General features: G+C 37.4%; 1 protein-coding gene across 2 annotated transcripts; it reads right to left on the bottom strand.

Moving 5' to 3' along the window:
• Nucleotides 1-813: 813 nt before the first annotated feature.
• LOC143860260 (Leucine-rich repeat transmembrane protein kinase) lies at nucleotides 814-20,168 on the bottom strand. Of its 2 annotated transcripts, XM_077370830.1 has the most exons (25): nucleotides 19,947-20,168; nucleotides 19,512-19,683; nucleotides 10,516-10,794; nucleotides 9,718-9,789; nucleotides 9,566-9,634; nucleotides 9,409-9,480; nucleotides 9,248-9,319; nucleotides 9,054-9,125; nucleotides 8,890-8,961; nucleotides 8,735-8,806; nucleotides 8,522-8,590; nucleotides 8,210-8,281; nucleotides 7,942-8,013; nucleotides 7,772-7,837; nucleotides 6,752-6,817; nucleotides 6,631-6,669; nucleotides 6,404-6,462; nucleotides 5,413-5,786; nucleotides 5,133-5,328; nucleotides 4,506-4,652; nucleotides 4,273-4,391; nucleotides 3,170-3,380; nucleotides 2,861-3,095; nucleotides 1,553-1,703; nucleotides 814-1,422 (listed from the first exon to the last, which is right to left on the bottom strand). In XM_077370830.1, the coding sequence occupies exons 1-25, from the start codon at nucleotides 20,050-20,052 to the stop codon at nucleotides 1,054-1,056; spliced, it is 3,303 nt and encodes a 1,100-aa protein (XP_077226945.1). In that variant the 5' UTR covers nucleotides 20,053-20,168; the 3' UTR covers nucleotides 814-1,053. The 2 variants fall into 2 exon arrangements, with proteins under 2 accessions (XP_077226945.1, XP_077226946.1); XM_077370831.1 differs by lacking the exon at nucleotides 10,516-10,794 and having other exon boundaries at nucleotides 19,947-20,166.
• Nucleotides 20,169-21,853: the final 1,685 nt, after the last annotated feature.

The following is a 21,853-nucleotide window of genomic DNA, read 5'->3' as shown; positions in this document are numbered from 1 at the left end:
TCTGGGCTCCAAGCATGGCAAGTGATGCATTGGCAAATTGATGAGCTGCAACAGTCGCCATGCGTCTACGGAGACATTTGACAAAATTTTATCCAGCCAAAACTACAAAACCCTAGTGCAGTTCAATAAAAAGGGCAATGGAAGGGAGCAAAAGATGAGTGAGGGTGAAATTATACAAATTCCAAACCTACAAGGAGATGGGAAATACAATGGAGAGAGAGTTTTTCAGAGTCTTTTCTGTTCCTTTTCTAACAGCTCGATGTGAGTGCAATTTGGAGGAATGATTAAGCACCTGCCAATGTTATGAAATTTTGGGTCCGAAGAAACCCTCGGCGCTCAAATTTGAGTCCGATACAACGTGGTCCCACCTTTGATTGATCTGAACCGTTCATCAGAGAGTCCTTGCTTTGGATCTCCTATGGCCTAAAAATCAAGTCTTATCATTCAATCGCATCAAACAGTGTGCATTCTCGTCACTGGATGTGAACTGGTTGCTTGTGTGCACTTTGGACACATTATTAGATCTCTGCATAGATTGGGGCAGATCAAGTGGATGGTTCAGATCAATCAAGAGTTAGACACACTGCCGTAGCAGGCTAGCCACACTGTATTACAATGAGGTTGCATCCTCTTGAAGCGTTCCTCCTGCCTCGTACTAACTGATACAAGGCTAGGGTTAACTTTTTTAAGCAAAAAGAAAGTTATATGATCTTAGAAAAGGGCAAAGAAAGAGTTTGATGGGAAATATTTTACCAATTAATAGGCAAACCATTGGAATATAGAGAGAAATGATTTTGTTACAATCACACTAAGTGCCATTCATAGGGCTTGCCTTAACAGTAAAATTGCTCTTAAAAATGGAAAAACTATTTTTGAAGTTATCTTTTCCATATACATGGGAAACAAAGATGACCAATTTGGTACTGTGATTCTATCTTACCATTCAAAAGAAGAAGAAGAAAAATTCCGAACCCGTATCCAAAATTTTACTGGAATACATATGAAGGGGATTCTCCCACCACTAAAACATGGTGAAACTTTGTGACACCACATTTAAGGAATAGAACTGAGTGACCTAATTCTTAGAGGGTCTTCAATCTCTACATCATCTGTGATTGTTTCAGAGGAATCAGTACAAGGAACATCTATTGACATTTGGCTCGCGCACTGCCAAAAATTTCTATTAGATCTAAGCCTCGAATTTCTGGTTGAAAATTCTGGATTTGAGTATAGGACCTGAACAGAAGTCTGGCCTTCCAGTATGCTCACAGCCATAGACATGGTTGGTCTAAGGGTTGGAGATGCATCGGTACATAAGAGAGCCACATTTAGCATCAACAATACCTCTTCTTTGGAGAATTCTGATCCCAAGTTTGGATCAACCAACTCCAACAAGTTCCCTCTCTCTTGAAGAACATAGGCCTAAACCAACCCAAAAACAAGCAAGTGGTCAATTCTTAGAATTATACCATGTCTAGATCTCATACAGCTAATGACCATGACAAAGGTAATGACAACACGGGCGAAAATATTTAAAAGAAATTTGGCTTACCCAGTCAAGAAGATAAACAAAATCCTCTTTTGGCCTATAATTTGTGTTGCTCTTTCCGCTAACAATTTCCAAAGCAACGACTCCAAAGCTGTAAACATCTGCTTTATCAGTCAAGTAACCCCTCATTGCATATTCGGGAGCCATATAGCCTCTGCAAAATCAAAGTCATTAAAATAAGATCACAATAATAGCTTGTTAAGGCTAACCAATGGCAATGTTATGGTTAATCGTTGGTTCATTGAGCACAGATACACTTTATATAGCCCCTGAAACTATGAAAGTTTGTCGGGTGTTATGGTCGTTTTGGTTTCCATTTCTATGAAATAATAAAACAACAAATTTTAGATAGAATATTATTCCCACTTTTTGCTGAAGGAAACAAGAATACTGCTATTTCTAAGAAGAACAAAGTTAATCAAAAGTTCATAACTTTTACAGAGAATACTTGAATGAGAAACTATGACTTGAGATGAATAAAACGTGTCCATTCTTAATGTGTATGACTTCAATAAATAACCAAGACAGAAATTATCCTAAAAGATGATTAGAACACAAATAATTGTTTCTAGGTGGAGAAAGCATCAGCGTAAGTGGCAAATCAAGAAGCCAATTACAGCATTGCATTTGTGAGTAGGCTATTCTATATGTAGGAATAAGATTACATACTAATGAAACACACTTGGTGGTACCTGAATGGGTGCTATTGGAGCTGCTATAGAAACTGAAAGTTGGAATATCATCATTCGCCAACCGAAAGACATTCCATTTATTGTAGGGGAGTGATAAATCGACCCCCCTATGCCTCTTTCTCTCTCCCCTCTCTCTCTAACCCAAAGGAGAGAGAAAGAGACATAGGGGGTCGATTTATCACTTCCCTTATTTTAACAGTCATCTTTAAAAGTTGATTGATAATCTCTCTGATTTGGGCCGACCACGATCTACTCTACACCAGAATTGGTATCAGAGCCAAGTTTTCATCAGATGGAAAAAATAGAATATATTTGATTGGAAGCAAACATGTTTCATATTTAAATTAGGTCATGTTTGTATTTGTCACGAGTTAAATTACTTAGAAATGTTGTTTCTCATGGTTCTGCAATAGAGATGAGTCCTGTACCCAACATGGTAAGGACATGTTCCCAATTATAATCAGTTTAGACTCGTCTAGTCTTGGCAAGGACTAATTTAAAGGATGCATTTAGGATGCAAATGCATTTCTTGATTTCAGATATAAATACTATCATCAACAGTTTGTTGAATTCTAGAGAAAAGGAAAGAAATAGAAAAATATGGAGAATGATAACTCACATAGTTCCAGCTATTCGAGTGCTGATGTGGGTGTTACCATCCTCAGAAAGCTTAGCCAAACCGAAGTCAGATATCTTGGCGCTGAGATCTTTATCAAGCAACACATTGCTTCCCTTGATGTCTCTATGTACGATCTTCAGTGTCGACTCTTCATGGAGATAAACCAGACCTCTAGCTATTCCAAGGCAAATCTTTCGTCTAGTTGGCCAATCCAATTTCACTTTTGCATTCTGACCTATAAATAATCATGCGGTAAGCATTAAGTATGATCAATTTGATAGTACAAATAAGCATTAAGTATGATCTTACCAAAAAGAGCACGGGCAAGGCAATTATTTTCCATGTACTCGTAAATCAGCAATAATTGATGGCCCTCAATACAACATCCATAAAGCTTCACAAGATTTGGATGTTGCAAAGCAGAAATCATGCCAACTTCAGTCACAAATTCGCGGTTTCCTTGCTTAGATTTGGAGGAAAGTTGCTTCACCGCAATTACAGTTCCATCCAACAATAGACCCTACATTAGAATAATGAGAAGTTTCATATCTAGCCTACGATAAAATGGATTCAAACATTCAAACCTTGCAAGCATAACTGAAGGTAATCTGAAGTTCTGAACTGAAGCATGCTTTTGTGCTCCAAAATCCAAAGCTAAATAGGTACTAACAGGGAAGAGTAACATTACTCTAAGAACTAAAATATTTTGGACATACCAGAAAATCTCATTGATAGGCAGTAAGGAAAAAAAACCATATTGTTCACATTTCATGACTTATTAAATTTGGTTTCCTTCAGTTGGTGAGTATAACTTCACTATATGGGTTACTTTGGTTACTCTTGTGCCTAATTGGGTCCTTTCTTTTGAAAAGGTAAATACTAAGCAAAGCAGCCCGGTAATAAAGAAGTTTCATTTCCTAAAGTCAGTCATTGTCTTTCTGGTAAATCTTGTGACTAATTAAAACCTTTATTTTGAAATGAAGAATACAAAGCAAAGCGCGCGCGCGCGCACACACACACACATTGTGATACAAGATTAAAAAAAGTTGTTGCATTAACCGTCATAGGTACGTATAGGCCACTACGCCCATTATGTGTTGGTTTGGCCGGTGACTGATACACAAACCAAAATTGTTATATTAGCCTCAGTAGCTCTTTACAACAATGAATAAAACAGTGGATTCTTGACTGAGAAGTTATACTACATGATATCATACACTTGCAATCATGATAATATGATCCGCTTGCCTTTCAGTGACCAAGTCCAATAAAGAAACCATAAACCATTGGGTCCTTTAGTAGCGTTTCTTATGTGAGGAAGCCTCTTGCCATGTTACACCAAAGACATTAGGACACTTGCATATTCTACCAATGTATGCAAAAACATAAACAGGTAAAAAGAATAATCCTACCTTGTAAACTGAACCAAAACCACCTTCTCCAATCTTGTTTGCAGCATCAAAGTTATTGGTTGCAGCTTTAATCTGTCTTAAGGTGAATATCCCTGTTTGCAGATCTAGACCTCTAAGATCTGCCAAATAAGCAATGCAATTAATCATTTCATTAAAAAAAGAAGCAATACAATTAACCTAAGACTTCAGTTAATTTTAAGGATTTAATGTGGTTGAATCCATCTTACTCATACCCTTGTCTATGGAGGTTTTGCCGCCCAACCATCCTTTCCTCCAAAGAATACCTAGAACCAAGAGGGCGAAGAGGAATGCTGAAGCTGAAATAGCAACAATAATTTTGATAGATAGCCTTCTCCTTCCAAAGGAAGGGACATTGAAATCTGCTCAAAGGAACAAATCCCACAATATTGGTAATCAGATACAGTTCAAGATGATACATGACATCACTAGTACTTGAACTCCATACAATAAGATCAACATTATTAAATTAAATATGATGTACTTATCAAATGAGAGACTATATGAATGAGAGAAAAATCCAAAGAACTTCCAAGTCCAAACTAATCGGGTTTATTTTCAGCCTATAGGAATTAAATTTTGTACTTTTCTTCATTCAGCTTTAAAACCTTCTTGGAAAATTGGTTATAATTAAATGCCAACAAGAAATGGACTTTAACAAGACTCGCCAATTAAAATTGGATATGTGAAAATACAATTTGCCAGTGGTGCAGGTTTTGGCAGTAAATAAGACTTGTTGGTCAAGATGGTATGCCAAGCCCATGTGATCTATATAGGCTATTACTTGATCATGAGGAAGTACAAGTAGAAACAAAAGGAGCTAAAAAAGTAGCCAAACATACTAGGATCGACTGAAATAGCTGATATTAGCGGACCATAAACTCCTCTACTTGGGATGCTTGTTGTCCCTTTTCCAGCCCAATAAAAATGGATCTCCAGAGTGTGACTTGTAACAACTGCAGTAAAATTCTTTGTAATTTCCTTCCCCGGGCCGCCAGCCTCATCTTCAATATTGAAATTCTCCAAAACAAGTTTTCCCTGCATTGAAAATTTTCAATAGACCCCAAATTCACTAAAATGAAATACGAAGTGGAAAAGAAATTTGAGAAAAGCTCTTTTTACCTGAATAAATACATTAAATATACGCTTCCCAATGCTGCTAAAAGTATTATCATCAGTGAAAATTATTTCTGCAAAGTGGAGTTTTACAGTATAATTCCCATTTATCAGACAAAGTCCATAATAAGTCAGAGAGAGAGGAGAAAGGCGTGCTTTTGTGTACAGTTCCGAGTTGGGGATGAATAGTTTAGAGCTGTTTGTAGCAATATAGTTATCTGCATCAACATCATTGTCCATGAAATTCCCAGTGCTGCTGAATGCCCAATTTTGATGCGAGTAAAACGTTGAAGCACCTCTTGCTTCCAAGTCTGCTTCGTATTGTGTGTCATTGATAAATGATGCTTTGCCTCCACAATTAATATGCAATGAATATTGATCTGTTGAGAGATATGGTTAGCCAAAATCTGAAGAGACAAAAGGAAAAGAAATGCAAAAGTTAAACAAAAGATGTTTTTAAAGCATACAAAATGGATAGGCTAAAATAGGTTGCCTCCACCAAAGTTTTCTTTTTCATCATCTACTTTACTAATTTTTTGCGCTCATTGATAGGCCCATTTCTCATTAGTGGGATTGATGGGACCCAACCTACGTTTTTCAGTGGAATAGTAAGAACAGAATGTCAGAAGTCTGAGGAACCATTAAACCAGTCAGCAAAAGGAATACAACCGAACTATACCACAATACTTTGTATTATATTTTCAAGGATATCTCATCAATTTAGATGAGATTTTGTTAATCGTTGAAGCTAGGTGCATTTATCTCTATTTTTTGTAGGCTGGTGTATTTCAAGGTTTGGTAATTGTTGTACTGAGTTTGTTGACCAAATTAGCACTACACCTATTACACTCCATTCAAGTAGGATCAACTCCCAACAAACATTGATTAGTGATAAAAGCTACACTGAAAAACTTGAAAGGAAATTTTGAATCATAAGTAGCAATAAAAAAGAGAACTTTGAAATAATATTTCAGTTTCTAATTTCAAACCGACTTACGTGGTTTGTTTGGAGCAGCACAGGGGAAGTTCTTCTTTAGGCACGAATGGACACTATTTCTGTATTAGAGAAGGTTATAAACATAAAATATGTAAAGCTTTTTAGCTAAATGAGAAACCAAACTTAAATTGATAACCTATAAATCAGTAAAAGCTGCTGTACAGTAGCAGTAAGTGACCTCAAGACAGATTAACTTGTATTCTAAAAGATGAAGAAATGAATCTTACAATTGGCTGACCGTTGAAGAGTAGCTCTCAACAAGGTTACTGGAGAAATCAAATGAGAAAATGTTAATAATGCATGAAAGGCTGTAGGGTGTAAGAAATCCAAAACTACAAGTATTCATACATGCTCCCTTGAGGACACTCTGATGGACCTGAGCTTGCCCACGTGAAATTGTTGTAAGAAATATCCCTGCACGGCAATAAGAGTGGCAAAATCAACAACTACTCTCTAAATAAGCATACAACATAAGATATTATTTACTTTCTAAACAAAAATAAAACATAAGGTATTATGGAGAGAAAAAGTTAAAGGCCACAATCATTATTTCATAAGAATAATAGAGAAACCGTAAGGACTTCGCTATCAATGCAAATGCCAATTTTTGCCTGACGTATAAGAAATTAATATCTCAAATAGACCTTTATTAGTGATTGCTTTTAAACACTTCATCGGTAGCTTCAAACTAATAACTTTAATCCTTTTAGCATCTCTAAATTGTCATAATGAGTTACTACAATAGTGATCTAGGTCAAATTTATTTACTTACGGGTTCAAGTTCTTGCTAATTGTAGAACTGATCAGACTGATAAATATGACTATTATCTTTACTGACCTAGTCCATTTAACAAGTAATAATGTAGCCTATGAGGCATATCAACCACAAAATATATATGTAGCCTATGAATTTAGCTAAAGAAAGATTAGGGTGAGATGTTTTATTATATAATGAAATTTTAGGGCTGCACTTGATTATGAATGAGAACACAAATTTCAGACACACAAATTCTGTGGGTTCTCCTTCCATATGAAGTATCTTCTTCTCCTCAGACACTCGTCATAAACTTAGGACGTCTTTTGCAAAAATAAAGGGCGTGTCTTGACCCTCTATAGCTTCTATACCAGAACTCCTAAATAAGTTGCTAATTTCAGGCATTCCTCTTTCCTGTACAAAACTAAGGTCTTCCAGCATTGCAAAGAAGCATTTGCATTAACATACAATAGTATTGAGAAGTTGGAACTATCAATAAGGGAACATTCTTCAGAGTTTTAACCTAAAATATAGTGGATTCATGGAGATTTACATATGACAGTGAATATGAAGCCGGGAATGTTAAGATTAAAAATCAAGGATCTTTTACATACACGTTCTTGTTCCTTTGTGGAATCCATCCCGGGATAGCTCCAGTCAACATATTTCCAGTTAAATACCTAATGAAAAGAAATACCACCACTTCATAGTTACATAGCAAATGTATTGGTTCTAAAAACAATGAAATAAAATTGTTTGAAAGTTATAAAATATCTCCACTTACATGAAATCTACCCGTGTTAATTGGGAAAAAGAGCTTGGAATCTCTCCATTCAAGTTGTTAAAGCTGAGGTCCCTGCATAAATAAAGGACAATGCATAGGATACAAACAAGGTTTCCAACAAAATGATGGTTCTTCGTATTTATCACAATCTCTTGACCTTTGTATTTCCTTGGAAAGGGGCAAGATATCCATATTCTACAAGTTATATCACTTAATTAAACCTCTGAAAAGCAAAGAAGACATGAAGATCTATCAATAAGCTACTTACAGGACCTTCAGCTTCATCATTTCCCCAATATATTCGGGTATATTTCCATAAATTGAACAATTCCTCAGGATCCTGCATCATAAAACCAAATTCAAAACTTCCATAAATCCAGATAATATAGTTTTTTATAAGGGAGATGATATTGTCACACCCCCTGAAGTATGCATGTGCCCCCTTATAACGTGAATTGACGTGAACAGTGGACAACTTTAACGCTTTGTGAGGTCAAATCACGTTATAAGGGGGGTGAAAATATCATCGCCCTTTTTGATATTAGCATATAATTATGAGAAATAAACTAATTCAACTCACAATGTCCTCATGGATTCCATTTGATCCAACTTTGGAAAATACGCTCTTCCATTTATGTCACTAATCCTCCTAAAGAACATAAAAAAGTAAACAGTAATTACCAACTATCTGCATTCTTCATATGCAAAAGGAAAAAAAATTATCCAAGTTCACATAAATAAAAACTAAAAGCAAGATAAAGATGATAATCCAAAAAGGCAAAAACCCACTTACAGATCAGTTAAGCTTGTCAATAAAGAAATATTAGAAGGAATAGGTCCTTCCAAAGAGGAGCCTTCGATATGCCTGTAACGAATCAAACAAACAATTAATGAAAATTGAGGTTTTTTTTACACCCTATTTCGAAAATTTGAAGAGAAAATGCTTACAGCTTTTCAATCTGCGTCCATTTTTGTATGAAATCGGGTATCTTACCGGAGAAATTGTTTCCGCTTATCCTACTGCATCACATTAGAAAGGAAGATCTTCATGGAAAAAAAAAATCCTAAACTCAAACAATCAACAAATTCACTAAGAAAGAAAATCTGCTCACAGATCAGTCAACTTTGTCAGCTTAGCAAGGGTGGCAGGCAATCTCCCTGTTAATTCATTTGCCGATAGAACACTTGACAAAGAGAGAAATATATAGAAAGGAATTTAATTTTGTGTATCTGCTAACAAATACAAAACCATGTAGAAAATATAAATACGAGAAAGAAAGGAAAACTAAGAAGGAAAAGAGATTACAGCTTATTCATGTCGATCAAGTTCCCAAGCTCAGGAGGAATGGACCCTGAAAAGCGGTTCGCTTCTATACTCCTACATTGCATATTTCATAACGTTGGCCCAAATAAAACAAACCCAAAAGAAATTCGAAAGAAATTTCATGAAAGGAAATTTGAACATACAGATTTGTAAGAGTGGTAATTTTTGTAAGGGCTTTTGGAAAAGGCCCAGACAAACGGTTTCCCATCAGGGAGCTGCATTAGTAAATGATTTTTCATTAACAAATAAAGTAAGTAATTAAGAAAGTGATTAAAGTTGAGAAGGAGATGGAGGGCTTACAGGCCGGCCAGGCGCATGGTAGCCCATTGCTGAGGTACTGAGCCGTTGAGTAAGTTGCGACTGAGATCACTGAAGAATAATAATACATGGGATTGGAGTGAGCGCACAATAGATAGATGAGCCTGTGGTGTAAGTTAGCAAAGGGTGCTTACAGTTGTTGGAGGTGTCTTAGCCTGTTAAATTCTGGCGGGAGCACTCCAGAAAGATTTTCTGCTTTCAACCCTCTGCAACAGCACATAAAGGTGATTCAAAAAAGAATGATGAAGAGTAGTGCTAAACTAAAGATCGCCTTTGGAAAAACCAGACCCAAGGCGCCCCCATTGGATCCACGTCATCATGTGCATTAATTATTCCAATATTACTTTTACATTTTTCACTGAAGCTTGATGACATGGATCCAATTGGGCGCCCTTGTGTCTGTTTTTTTTCTTTTTTTTGTATGTGCATCCTTCAATCTAGCATTCCTGCATTAAAAGTTATCCAAAACTTCTTTCAGACCATTTTCATAAGGCCGATAAATACTAGAATAAATTTACATAGATGTTATAAAATCATGAGATGATATTTTCACTCCCCTGCATTATGCGCACGCTCCCCTTATCACATTATAAGGGGAGTGTGCACGTAATGCACACTTTTCATGTCAAATCACGTTATAAGGGGAGCGTGGCCGTAATGCAGGGGGAGTAAAAATATCATCACCCTTTTTTGGCCTAGAAGTTTGGTCTTACTTTTTTATCATATTAAAATTTACTTCAATTTTCATTAAAAAAAGGAAAAATCATACTTATAGAGTTACTTGAATGGCTTTTTTTAACAAAAAATTGTACTTCTATTGGGTTATTGGAAACAATTTGAGAATGCCCAACTTGCTGACAAGAAATTGAAACTGATCTCTGCCCAATGGTTTTGTGAATATATCTGCTCGGTGGGAAGTTGTTGGTACATACGCTGTTTTGATGTCACCAGATTGGATCTTCTCTCGAATGAGGTGGCAATCAAGCTCTATGTGCTTTGTTCGTTCATGATAAACTGGGTTGGCAGCTATGTGAATTGCAGATTTGTTGTCGCAGTACAACTTCATAGGTCCAATATGGGGAAAGCCAAGATCTCGAAATAGGTATCTCAACCATGTTAATTCACAACATGCATTGGCCATGGCCTTATATTCAGCTTCAGCAGATGATCGGGAAATAGTAGCTTGTTTCTTCGTTTTCCATGAGATAGGACTAGAGCCAAGAAATGTACAATAGCCCGTAGTGGAACGACGTGTCATTGGACAACGACCCCAGTCCGAGTCGCAATATGCAGATATTTGTAAATCAGTGTCAGCAGAGAAGAGAATTCCCTGACCAGGAGATCCTTTTAAATACCGTAAAAGTCTAGTAGCAACATCAAGATGAGGCTTCCTCAGTTGTGACATAAATTGACTGAGAATATGAACAGAAAAGAGTATATCTGGTCGAGTGATAGTCAAATAAATGAGACGTCCTATTAAACGTCGAAATAGAGTGGGGTCCTGTAAGAGTTCACCATCTCGATTGTTCAATTTTATATGCTGCTCCATAGGGACGGCCACTGGTTTGCATGCTAACATCCCCATATCTTGCAATATTTCAAGGACATATTTGCGTTGTGTGACCAAAATGCCTTCTTTGGAACGAAGGACTTCAAGTCCCAAAAAATAATTCAAAGGACCCAAATCGTTGATATGAAATTGAGTTTTGAGAAAATTCTTTAAATTGCAGATTTCACTCAAGCAATTGGCAGTTATCACGATGTCATCAACGTAAACCAAAATGTAAGTGTATGTGTTACCAGATAATTTGGTAAAGAGAGAATAATCGGCTTTTGACTGTGAAAATCCAGCTATACTTGAGGCATCAGAAAACTTGGAAAACCATTGTCGAGAGGCTTGTTTAAGCCCATAAAGTGATTTATTCAAGCGACAAACGCGTCTCCCCCGTGCTGGTGAAACCAGGTGGAATTTTCATAAACACTTCTTCATTTAAATCTCCATGTAAAAATGCATTATGGACATCCAACTGATGTAAAGACCAATTTTTGGCGGCAGCTAAGGCGAGTAGACATCGAACGGTGGTGAGCTTAGCAACTGGTGCAAAGGTTTCATGGTAGTCAATGCCTTCTGTCTGGTTGAAACCTTTTGCAACAAGCCGCGCTTTATAGCGCTCAATAGATCCATCGGCATTGAACTTAACTTTGTAGACCCATTTGCAACCAATTGGTGTTTTTCCAGGAGGTAAAGGAACTAAAGTCCAAGTATGATTTTCTTCAAGGGCAGAAATTTCTTTGCTCATAGCCTCGCACCATTTTGGATCATTTGTAGCTTGCTTAAAGGAAGTTGGTTCAATAATGCTTGAAATAGTGGCTGCAAAAGATTGGCATCCAGGGGATAAACGGTTGTAGGACAAAACTTCCTGCAAATGATACTTTGGAACTTGGCCAGTCATCGAAGTTGATGTTGAAGCTGGGGAAGTACTTGTGGTCAATAAACAATGATAATCTTGGAGGTATGTGGGCTTTTGTTTGGCTCGATCAGATCGACGAGGTGGCTGTGGTACTGGAAGTGGTATAGAAGATGGTTGGATTAGAATGGGTGGAGTAGTTGAGGATGAAGGTGGGGTAGTGGTAGGGTTTGATGGGGATATTAGAAGAGGGGAGGGTGAGGATGATATAGTAGTGGGGTTTGGGTGAAGATCAGTGGTAGGGTTAGGGTGAAGATCAGTGGTGGTGGGTATAGCTGGAAGATGAGGGTCATCAGGTAGGGGTAAAGGTATGACGGATGGGTGGCTTTTATGGGTATGTGAGGCAAAAGGGAATATATGTTCATGGAAAATTACATCCCTGCTTGTGAACACCTTTTTGGAATCAAGATCAAAAAGCTTGTAACCTTTTTGGAATGGAGGATATCCAATGAAGATACACCGACGAGCTTTGAAGTCAAATTTATGATGAAAATTGGTATTATGAGCATAGGACAAGCAACCAAAAACTTTGAGTTGTTGAAGGTCGGGAGGTGAATTAAAAAGAACTTCATGAGGGCTTCTATCATTTAAAAATGGAGTAGGTAAACGATTGATTAAATATGTGGCAGTCAGCAAGCAGTCCCCCCAAAATGAAATGGGTAAGTTGGCTTGAATTAACAGTGCACGTGCAACCTCTAATAAATGACGATGTTTTCTTTCTGCTATGCCATTCTGTTGAGGCGTAGCAACACAAGAGTGTTGATGGATAACACCATTGGAATGAAAAAAATGTTGCATGTCATGGGAAAAAAACTCAGTTCCATTGTCTGTTCTGTTGGATTTAATAGAGCAATGGAATTGTGTTTTCACATAAGCAAAGAAATATTTTAAGAGTTGGGGTGTCTCATATTTATGTTTCATTAAGAAGACTCATGTAGAACGACTATAGTCATCAACAAGTGTGAGAAAATAATGTGCCCCAATACGGGAGGGAGTCGCATATCCACCCCAAATGTCACAATGCAATAAAGTAAATGCAGAATTGGTAGTACTTGAGCTATTAGGAAAAGGAAGCCTAGAAAATTTTGCCCGAGGGCAGACGTCACACAGGCAATTATCAAAAGAAACTACAGAATATTTTCTAAGAGAAAGTAAGCGTGCTGATGATGGGTGTCCAAGCCGGTGATGCCACAGGCAGGGATGCTTATTTGAGGGAGAAACACAGACAGTAGGTTGTCCTAAGGATCTTGAAGTACCTGCCTGCAACATGTTTAATAGTTGTTGGTGCTGTTCGGGTGTGAATTGAAGGGCTGTTGCATTGGAATATGCCCCGGGTGCAGCTGAGGTGTTGGCAGAGAGAGTATAGTTGTGGGCAGTAGGGACTGTTGCACGCTTGTTATTGCCAAAAGAGGGCTGTTTTCCACGTGGAGTAGAGTTATAACGAGGGTGACTCTTTGGGAAGCCATGAAGCTTGTAGCATTGATCCTTGGAATGACCATGCTTCTTGCAATATACGCAAAAATCAGTTGGGGGGTATCGGATTGGAGCATGTTGTCCATTTCTTTCAACAGTTGGCTGGACATTGAGCCGAGTAGAAAAGGCTGTATTTTCATTAGTTTGTGGAGAGATATAGAGGCCACGTTGGGTCTCCTCTTGGAGAAGAAGGGAGTAGGCACGAGAAACGGATGGCAGAGGATCCATAAGTAAAATGTGACTGCGGACAGTGGCATAAGACTCGTTCAACCCCGCAAGAAATTGCATGAGTCGTTCTTGTTCTTGGTATTCATTAAAGTTGGAGGATGTATCACAAACGAAGGTAGAGTAAGAGGCTAATTCATCCCACAAATGCTTGAGTTTGGTGTAATAAGAAGATAGTGAAAGTTGATCTTGGTGAAGATTGGGGATGAGCTTTTTTAACTGAAAAATACGAGGGGCATTTTTGCGAGAAAATCTTTCACGAAGGTCATTCCAAACAGCTTGGGCTGAAGGTAAATAGACAACACTATCAGCAAGGTCTTTTTCACAAGCATTAACAATCCAGGAAGAGACCATGGTATTGGCTCGAACCCAAGATGAAAACATTGGTGAATCAGGTTTAGGTTGTGGAAGGGAGCCATCAACGAAAGCCCACTTATTTTTGCAGTGAGTGCCATGGTCATGGCACGAGACCAAGTAGCATAATTCTCTCCGGTGAGAGAATGAGAAACAAGAACAGTCCCTGGATTGTCAGAGTGATGGAGAAAATAAGGATTGTTGGTAGAGACATTTTCCTCGTTCGTACCTTGAACGGGAAAGTCATTGGAGTCTGTAATCTTTGACGAATTGTCATTGGCAGATGTGACATGGTCATTTGAAGACATGGTTAAAGGATCTGTGGTTAAAGAACAACACAAGTAATATGAATAGTAGCTTCAACAATGACACAAACGGTAAGGGAAGCGAGTTGAGAACGAAAGCTTGTGAGAAGGTAAAATGGAGTTGAAGAAGATATGCCTAAAGATCGTTGTTTGCTCTGGTACCATGTTAAGAACAGAATTTCATAATAGAATGCTAATAATGGGATTTTAGAATAGAAGAATGCTATATGTATTTCTTCATTACATTAGAGGTATATATATACAATTAGAAGAATAAATTAGGATCCCAAGATTGTAGAGAAATCTCAGGATTAGAATACTACAAAAGAAAGTCAAATATACAGAATAAATTACAGCAAATATCTTGGCTGTCAATTACAATAGAGATGGAAATAATTTGCCAGCAATCTTTAGCTAAAGATGGAAATGGATCATGGCAGATATTTGAGCCAAGGATGGAAATGAATCATGCCCAATCTTGGCCTAAGGATCTTGTAATATCCAAAGTAGAGATCTGGCCAAGAATCTCTTAACAATTTTTAAAACGAACATTTAAAAAAAATCATGATTCTCTAAGCGTAATTGGAATATATTTTTAGGGTGATGATCGCCCGCTTTTTAACCCCAGTTGCCCCTATTTGTAGTGTTGCCTTATTTCCCACGGTGGATGGGAAGGCAAAACAGAAACTTTGTTTATTTGGGTTTTTGCTAAAACCTAAATATAAAAGGTTTGAACCGCAAGTTCGTTTTTGGAGTGCGCTTCTTCTTGTGTGTGTCGGCTGCACAAGAAGAGTGGCTAGAGATGGAAAATAGAGAGAAGTGAGAGAAAGAAAGAGAGAGAAAGAGGGAAGGAGAAAGTGGGTTTCTTCTTGGGCTCCTCTTCAGTTTGTCTAGGGTTTCTCTTGTGGGTTTGTCTAGGGTTACTCTCTTGTACGGTCTTGGGTTGAGAAGCAAGAAAAAGATTGCGGGTTTGTGGGTGTGTGATTAATCCATTGTAATCCTTGTATTTTGTTTTTTCTCATAGTGGAAGATCGTGTTTCTCGCCTGTGGAGTAAGCTTGGCTGAACCACGTAAAGTCTTGGTGTTCATCTAGTGGCTTGTTTGTGTTATTTTACTTCTGTTTAATTTGTGCACAATTGGATTGGATTTGCCAAGCGGATTTTCTCAACAGTAGTGTTTGTATTATGGGTGTCAATGGATCCAATTCGGATCTTCAGTGTTCTTAGGACCGTGCTTTTAGTATTTGGGTCACGATCCATTTTGAATCGGACCATCCACGAGCATTCTAGGTTTTACTTTTGTTGTGATAATTAGAATTTTTGTAAAAATGGAATGTTTATTCATTAATAATGTCTATGGAGTTTATTTAGTCAAATCAGTCCCTTTACATGTGATTAATCTAAACTTGTAAATAGGTAGGGAATTGCTAGGAACCATTGCAGAAGGCATTTCGCAGACGGGCTGTTGCATGAGAGAGCAGCAACATAGGCTCACTTTTCAACAGATTTTGTCTTGTTCTCAGAGGTGGCTGCTCTCTCATGCAACAGCCCATCTGCCAAGTGCCTTGGTCCCTAGCAAATCCCAAATAAGTAATATAATACTCGTGAACAAAGAAATTGATTTAAATTGCATAAAAACATCTAGCCTATGGGGTTTAAGTTAATACTTAATTGGTTAGTGCTTAGGCTTAGGAGAAGAGTCGAGGCTGAAGAAAGAAAGGAGAGACATGGGAGATAATCGATTTGAAACTTTGTTCATCCGAAATGATGGAATGGTGTTGATTAGGGAATTTATACGATGAAAACATCTTTCATAAAAATGCTGTTAGTTACAAAATGAACAGTATATTCATACATTAGCACCCTTCAATCGGATCTAGGACACTGGCAGAGTTTGTGGCAGGTTCGATTTGTCATAATTTAGGACCTTAGGATATGGATCTAAATTGGGTCCGATGGATTCAGTGGTACTGATCACTCATATACAATGGCCGATGGGGCCCAAATATATAGTGGTGAGTTATGTATATAGTGGGGTCTACATAGAGGACATAACGGCCAAAAATAAGAGATTGAGCATGAATACTAACTAATGTCTAATGATCTAGTAGTGGGGCCAGATCGAACGCCCAACACCGAAAACCCAATGGGCCAACATTTCTAGGAATGAGATACATGTGAGCTGGGCCTGTATAGAAAGCATTAAACCTCAAGTGTATACTAATTAGTGATCTACTAAACTGCTTATGGAGGGCTCAACAACCAAAAACCCTTGAGGCCCGTACTGGGCCACATATTATCGGGTCCTACATAATGGACCCTGCATTCATACTAATAAATTATCAAGTAGTGAGTACTAAAGTTGAGGGCCAAACAGCCAAAAACCAATGTGATCCATACGTAAACTAATTAGTGTTCTAGCAGTGGGACACATATAGCAATGGTAATCCACAAGTGGGAACGAAAATATAGGGTCTAAATGTATGTCAATGGGTGATTTATTTGCCAGTGGAGTTCACATGAAGGGCCCAATGGCCAAGAAAATCAATGGAGCACATTGCATTTGTACTAAATATCATATAGGCCAACTTGTTCTCACAAATTGTTAGATTATTCTATATATTATTTGGCATTATTTTCCAATTTTAATCATATTTATTTATTTATTAATTTAACTTTAATTAATTTATATTTCCTAATATTTTGATCGTAAAAGTATAACATTTTAAAATCACTAAGGGCCTGTTTGGATACCCCTTGGATTTGGATTTGGAGGTGAATTTGGATTTTTAAATCCAAATTCGGCGTTTGGCAAGCCTTTATGACATCTGGATTTGGATTTGAGTGAAATCCACAATATTTACAAATTCCTCCTGTTAGTGTAATTTTTTGAATTTATAAATCCTTTCTGCGAGAGGTTATTTATAAATCTAAATGTGACCCGTAAGGGGTTAAAATGAACAAAATATACAAAAGAAGTGTTAAATGACTAAAGTACCCACATGACATTAAAAAATGATCGAAATACGTCGTATTAGGTAAAATGACTAGAAAAACCCTGGGTCAGGCAAAATGACTGAAATACCCCTATACCAAGTAAAAATGCAAAAATACCCCGAGTTGTGCAAAATGACTAAAATAACCTCATACAGGGTAAAATGACTAGAATACCCCAAGATTATGAAAAATTACTGAAATACCCCTATATCAAGTAAAAATACCCATGGCTCATAAAAAATGACTAAAAACACCCTCATGAGATAAAAATGATAAAAATATGCCATATATTAGGTAAAATGACTAGAACACCCCCGGGTCAGGCAAAATGACGGAAATACCCCTATACCAGGTAAAAATGAAAAATACTCTCGAGTCGTGCAAAATGACTAAAATACCCTTATGACATAAAAATGATCAAAATAACCTCATATAGGGTAAAATGACTAGAATACCCCAAGATCATGGAAAATTACTGCAATACCCCTATGTCAAGTACAAATGACATGGCTCATGAAAAATGACTAAAATGACTAAAAATACCCTCATGAGATAAAAATGATAAAAATACGTCACATTGGGTAAAATGACTAGAATACCCCCGGGTCATGCAAAATGACCGGAATACACCTATACCGGGTGAAAATGACCAAATACCCTGAATCATGGAAAATGACCAAAACACCCTTATGACATAAAAAATTATCAAAACAGCCCATGTAGGGTAAAATGACTAGAATACCCCTGGATCATGGGAAATGATTGAAATGCCCCTATATCAAGTATTTTATGGTTTTTTTGGTTTTGTTAGATTTCAAATTCAAATCCAAAGAGCATCCAAACAAAAATAATAATAATTTAGATTTGAAATCCAAATCTATGCGTGGTCATCCAAAAGGCATTATTTATAAATTTGTGAATTTTAAAATTCGGGATTTTGAATCTATGGATTTTGGAAATCCAAATTCACCTCCAAATCCAAATCCAAGGGGTATCCAAACGGGCCCTAAAAGTATAGTGTTTTTTTATAATTAAATTGATTTTAATTATTTTCCTACATATCCTGTCTAATATTTATCTTCATATGATAAGAAACGCGTACACAAGGTTTTGAGATGGAGTACATTTTACAAGACAAAACTATTGCTTTTCTTTTCTAGCTATATGGGAATGTCATTTCAATGGAAAAACATTTTCATGTGCAACCAAACAACGGAAGATGGTAGAAACTTTGAAGGAGATATGCATCACATGCAAATAAATTGGGTGAGATAAATTAGATCAAAATATATGGGAGGAGTAAATGGTCCACTCCAGATTGACTCCTTGGGTGGGACCCATCTTGGACAAGCAAATTGACTGGATGATCCCAATACATCATTGGTCAACAATTTTCTTTGACCCTACAAATTGCATTCCTCAAAAATGCCTTCATACAGATGGTTAGAACTTAGAATTGTAAGATTAACGTATTTTTGGGCCCTTTTCCATCCAAATGCTTCGCGTCACATATAATAATCTAAATACACCATGTCTACTAGCTTAGACTGTCTAAGAAGTAAAAAGAGGGAGATGATTTTTTCACCCCCCACCCCCCTGTAGGACTATGCGCCCCACTTGTAAAGGAATTGTGACAGACTTTAACGCTTTTTGAGGTCAAATCACGTTAAAAGGAGGGCGCATAATCCTTAGGGTGGGGGGGAGGTGTGAAAAAATCATCTCCCTAACAAAATTGTTCTTTGTTTTTTTTTTTTTTAAATATTATTGTTTATAGCAATATTGTTTAAAGGATATCGGTCTGCTAGTTAGGATTGTCTGATTTTTATAACTTCAGGGACAGATACCTTCACTTCCATGTTTTGATAATGGCACGAATCACTTTGTTTTTACACTTCCAATAGGCTGCTTGCCCACAGATTATTTGGGAATTTTAATACGCCCTTTTGAGTTTTGACAGCTGTTTAAAAAGGTTTACAAGGAAGAGAGTAGTGTGCCGTTATCAAATATAGTCATGTCATGTGGATATCCATCCCCATCCCCATCCCCTGCAACAACTCGACTGTGTGTAAATGCAGGGATAAGATGTAAGATAAGATGAGATATTTACATGCTTACGACGTGGCACGTGTTGTTCTTGAAAGAGCAGTTACACGTTACATAACTTTCAAAACCCTTCTCTGCATCAGGCCGTGTCCAATTCCCTTCTCCACTGCAGGGATCCACATGGAAATCCCAATCTGTTTTTCCTAGTTGCTTTGCAATGTCTCCAAGAGCAGTCACTGGTAAAAGAATCAGAAGAAACAAAAGGTAAACATGTAAAATTTATTCACTATTAACAAAACACAAAACTCTTCAGAGAGAAAGGGGAAGAAAAAGAAGAAGCTTTCTAGAAATTAAAAAAGGAGCAGAGTAGAATGTTTCATCAAATATATAATTTTTACAAGAAAACCAGGACGTAGTTCATGAAATCTTAACAAAACGTAGAAAAAATGGGGCGTTCTGCAACAAATTTGGAAAAAATATGTATATAGAGATCTCGCACCTTCGTCTCTGTCAAGCCTTGATCCGAATGTTGCGAAGCAATTGAGAGCTAGAAAAGAAACAAGAATTCCAGAAAGTAGGTTTGGAGAGGAGGATTTGGATCCCATTTTTGGTTTCAGAGCTATATTCCTCGACTGCGAGCTGAAATCCTAACAATGGCTACCGACTTTATGGGAAGACAACAAAATTCTGAAGTTGGATAAATTATTTTATTTTTTTTAAATTGATTTCAGTCAAGACGACTGATTACAATGTGGAGTGGAAAGGGACAGTGGTACGCGTGGAGGTTTGGGTGCGGATATCATTTTAAAGGGGTCGTTAGTTATTGTATAAATCATATTTTGGAGAAAAAGGGTCCAACATTATCACGTGATGGTCTATAATAAGGACGAAAGTTTGACACGCGTACACAGTATCCACCTATGATATTATTCACTAGTTGCAGACCCGTTGCAGACCCGTGCGATGCACGTTGCGGCCCAAAAAAGAAAGTTATATATTTTTTTTGATAAAAAAAAAAAGAAAGAAAAGAAAAGCCTGGATTCCACTTAGAGAAATTAAAGTGGGATCGGAAGAGCATGAACAAAAGTGAAGTTAATCAAATTCATGTGCTTGAATTCAATAATGTGAAATGTCTCAAAGAAAAGCCTAGTTTCTTTTATATCTTAAACAACAGGGAGTCAACTTCTTAACATCCAGTAACTAAAATGTAAAAGAATTTAAAATCCATCCAGATTGAACATAAGTCATAGATAAAATCAATAGCTGGAAGTCAATAGTTCATGAGGGAGAAAATAGTCAAAATACACACAGACACATACACAGAAAATGTCAAAGTGCCAGGTTGCTGTTCTCTCCTAAAAAAGTGTGCTCCTGAATGGCTTTCTGCATAGGTCGATCCAAACCGTCCATGTGATGGAGCACAACATCAATAGGTTGTGCCCCAAAAATCATTTCCATAGGTTGATCCTAGCCCTCCAATCTATAGAGGTTTTCATAATATGTTGTTCCTCTTAAATCTGATGGTAAAGATCACCCTATAGATTTATTTATTAAAAAACATAAAAGAAGGGGGTAGGATCGAAATTATGTGGCTTTAATGGATGCCTTTGTTAAAAAGCATAAAGGAGGGGGTAGGATTGAAAATATGTGGGTTGGATGGGTGCCTTTGTTTGAAAAAGTCAAAAAAAGTGAAGTGTAATTCTGAAAGAATTTTCAAATAATTAAAAAAATTGTTGCCTTTTCTCTCCTCCTAGATCTGATGGCTAAGATCACCCTATAGATTTTTTGCCCGGCCCAATTTCCAATTCTGGGTAATTGTTCCCAACCCAACCCAATCCGATTTGCGAAAAAGCTTAACCCGACCCAACCCAAATTCGGGTTGAACCCGACCCGCGTGGGAACATCCAAGTGACAACGATAGTTTCAAATTATATAGTTGATGGTTAAGATGACCCTATAGATTTTTTTACCCAACCTGATTTTCAATTCGGGTTGATTTTTTCCACCCCAACCCAACCCGATTTGCGAAAAAGCTTAACCCGACTCAACCCAAATTCGAGTTGAACCCGACCCGAGAGTGCTAATGTCCTCACTACCATATTTTATAATGGCACTGCTCACCGTATTTTGATGATCGCACTCCTCACTTTATTAAAATGTACGGTATGGCCCGTACCATAGGATGGTCCAAACCGTCCATTAGATGGGCCATTGCCTACAGAGGTTGTGCCCCAAAAATAATTTCATAGGTTGATACGAATCCTCCGATCTATAGAGGGTTATAGGTTGATCCAAACCGTCCATGGGATGGAACACAACATCAATCGGTTGTGCCCGTTAAATGATTTCCATAGGTTGATCAACCTGTTAGGTGCTCGGAATCCATCAATATTTTGCAAGTGTCCG

This window comes from Tasmannia lanceolata, unplaced genomic scaffold (assembly GCF_043159265.1).
Source record: "Tasmannia lanceolata isolate RefF3 unplaced genomic scaffold, GAP_Taslan_0.1 ptg000037l, whole genome shotgun sequence".
Taxonomy (NCBI): domain Eukaryota; kingdom Viridiplantae; phylum Streptophyta; class Magnoliopsida; order Canellales; family Winteraceae; genus Tasmannia; species Tasmannia lanceolata.
The sequence above is the reverse complement of the archived record's forward strand: the minus strand, read 5'-3'. Positions and strand labels throughout refer to the sequence as shown.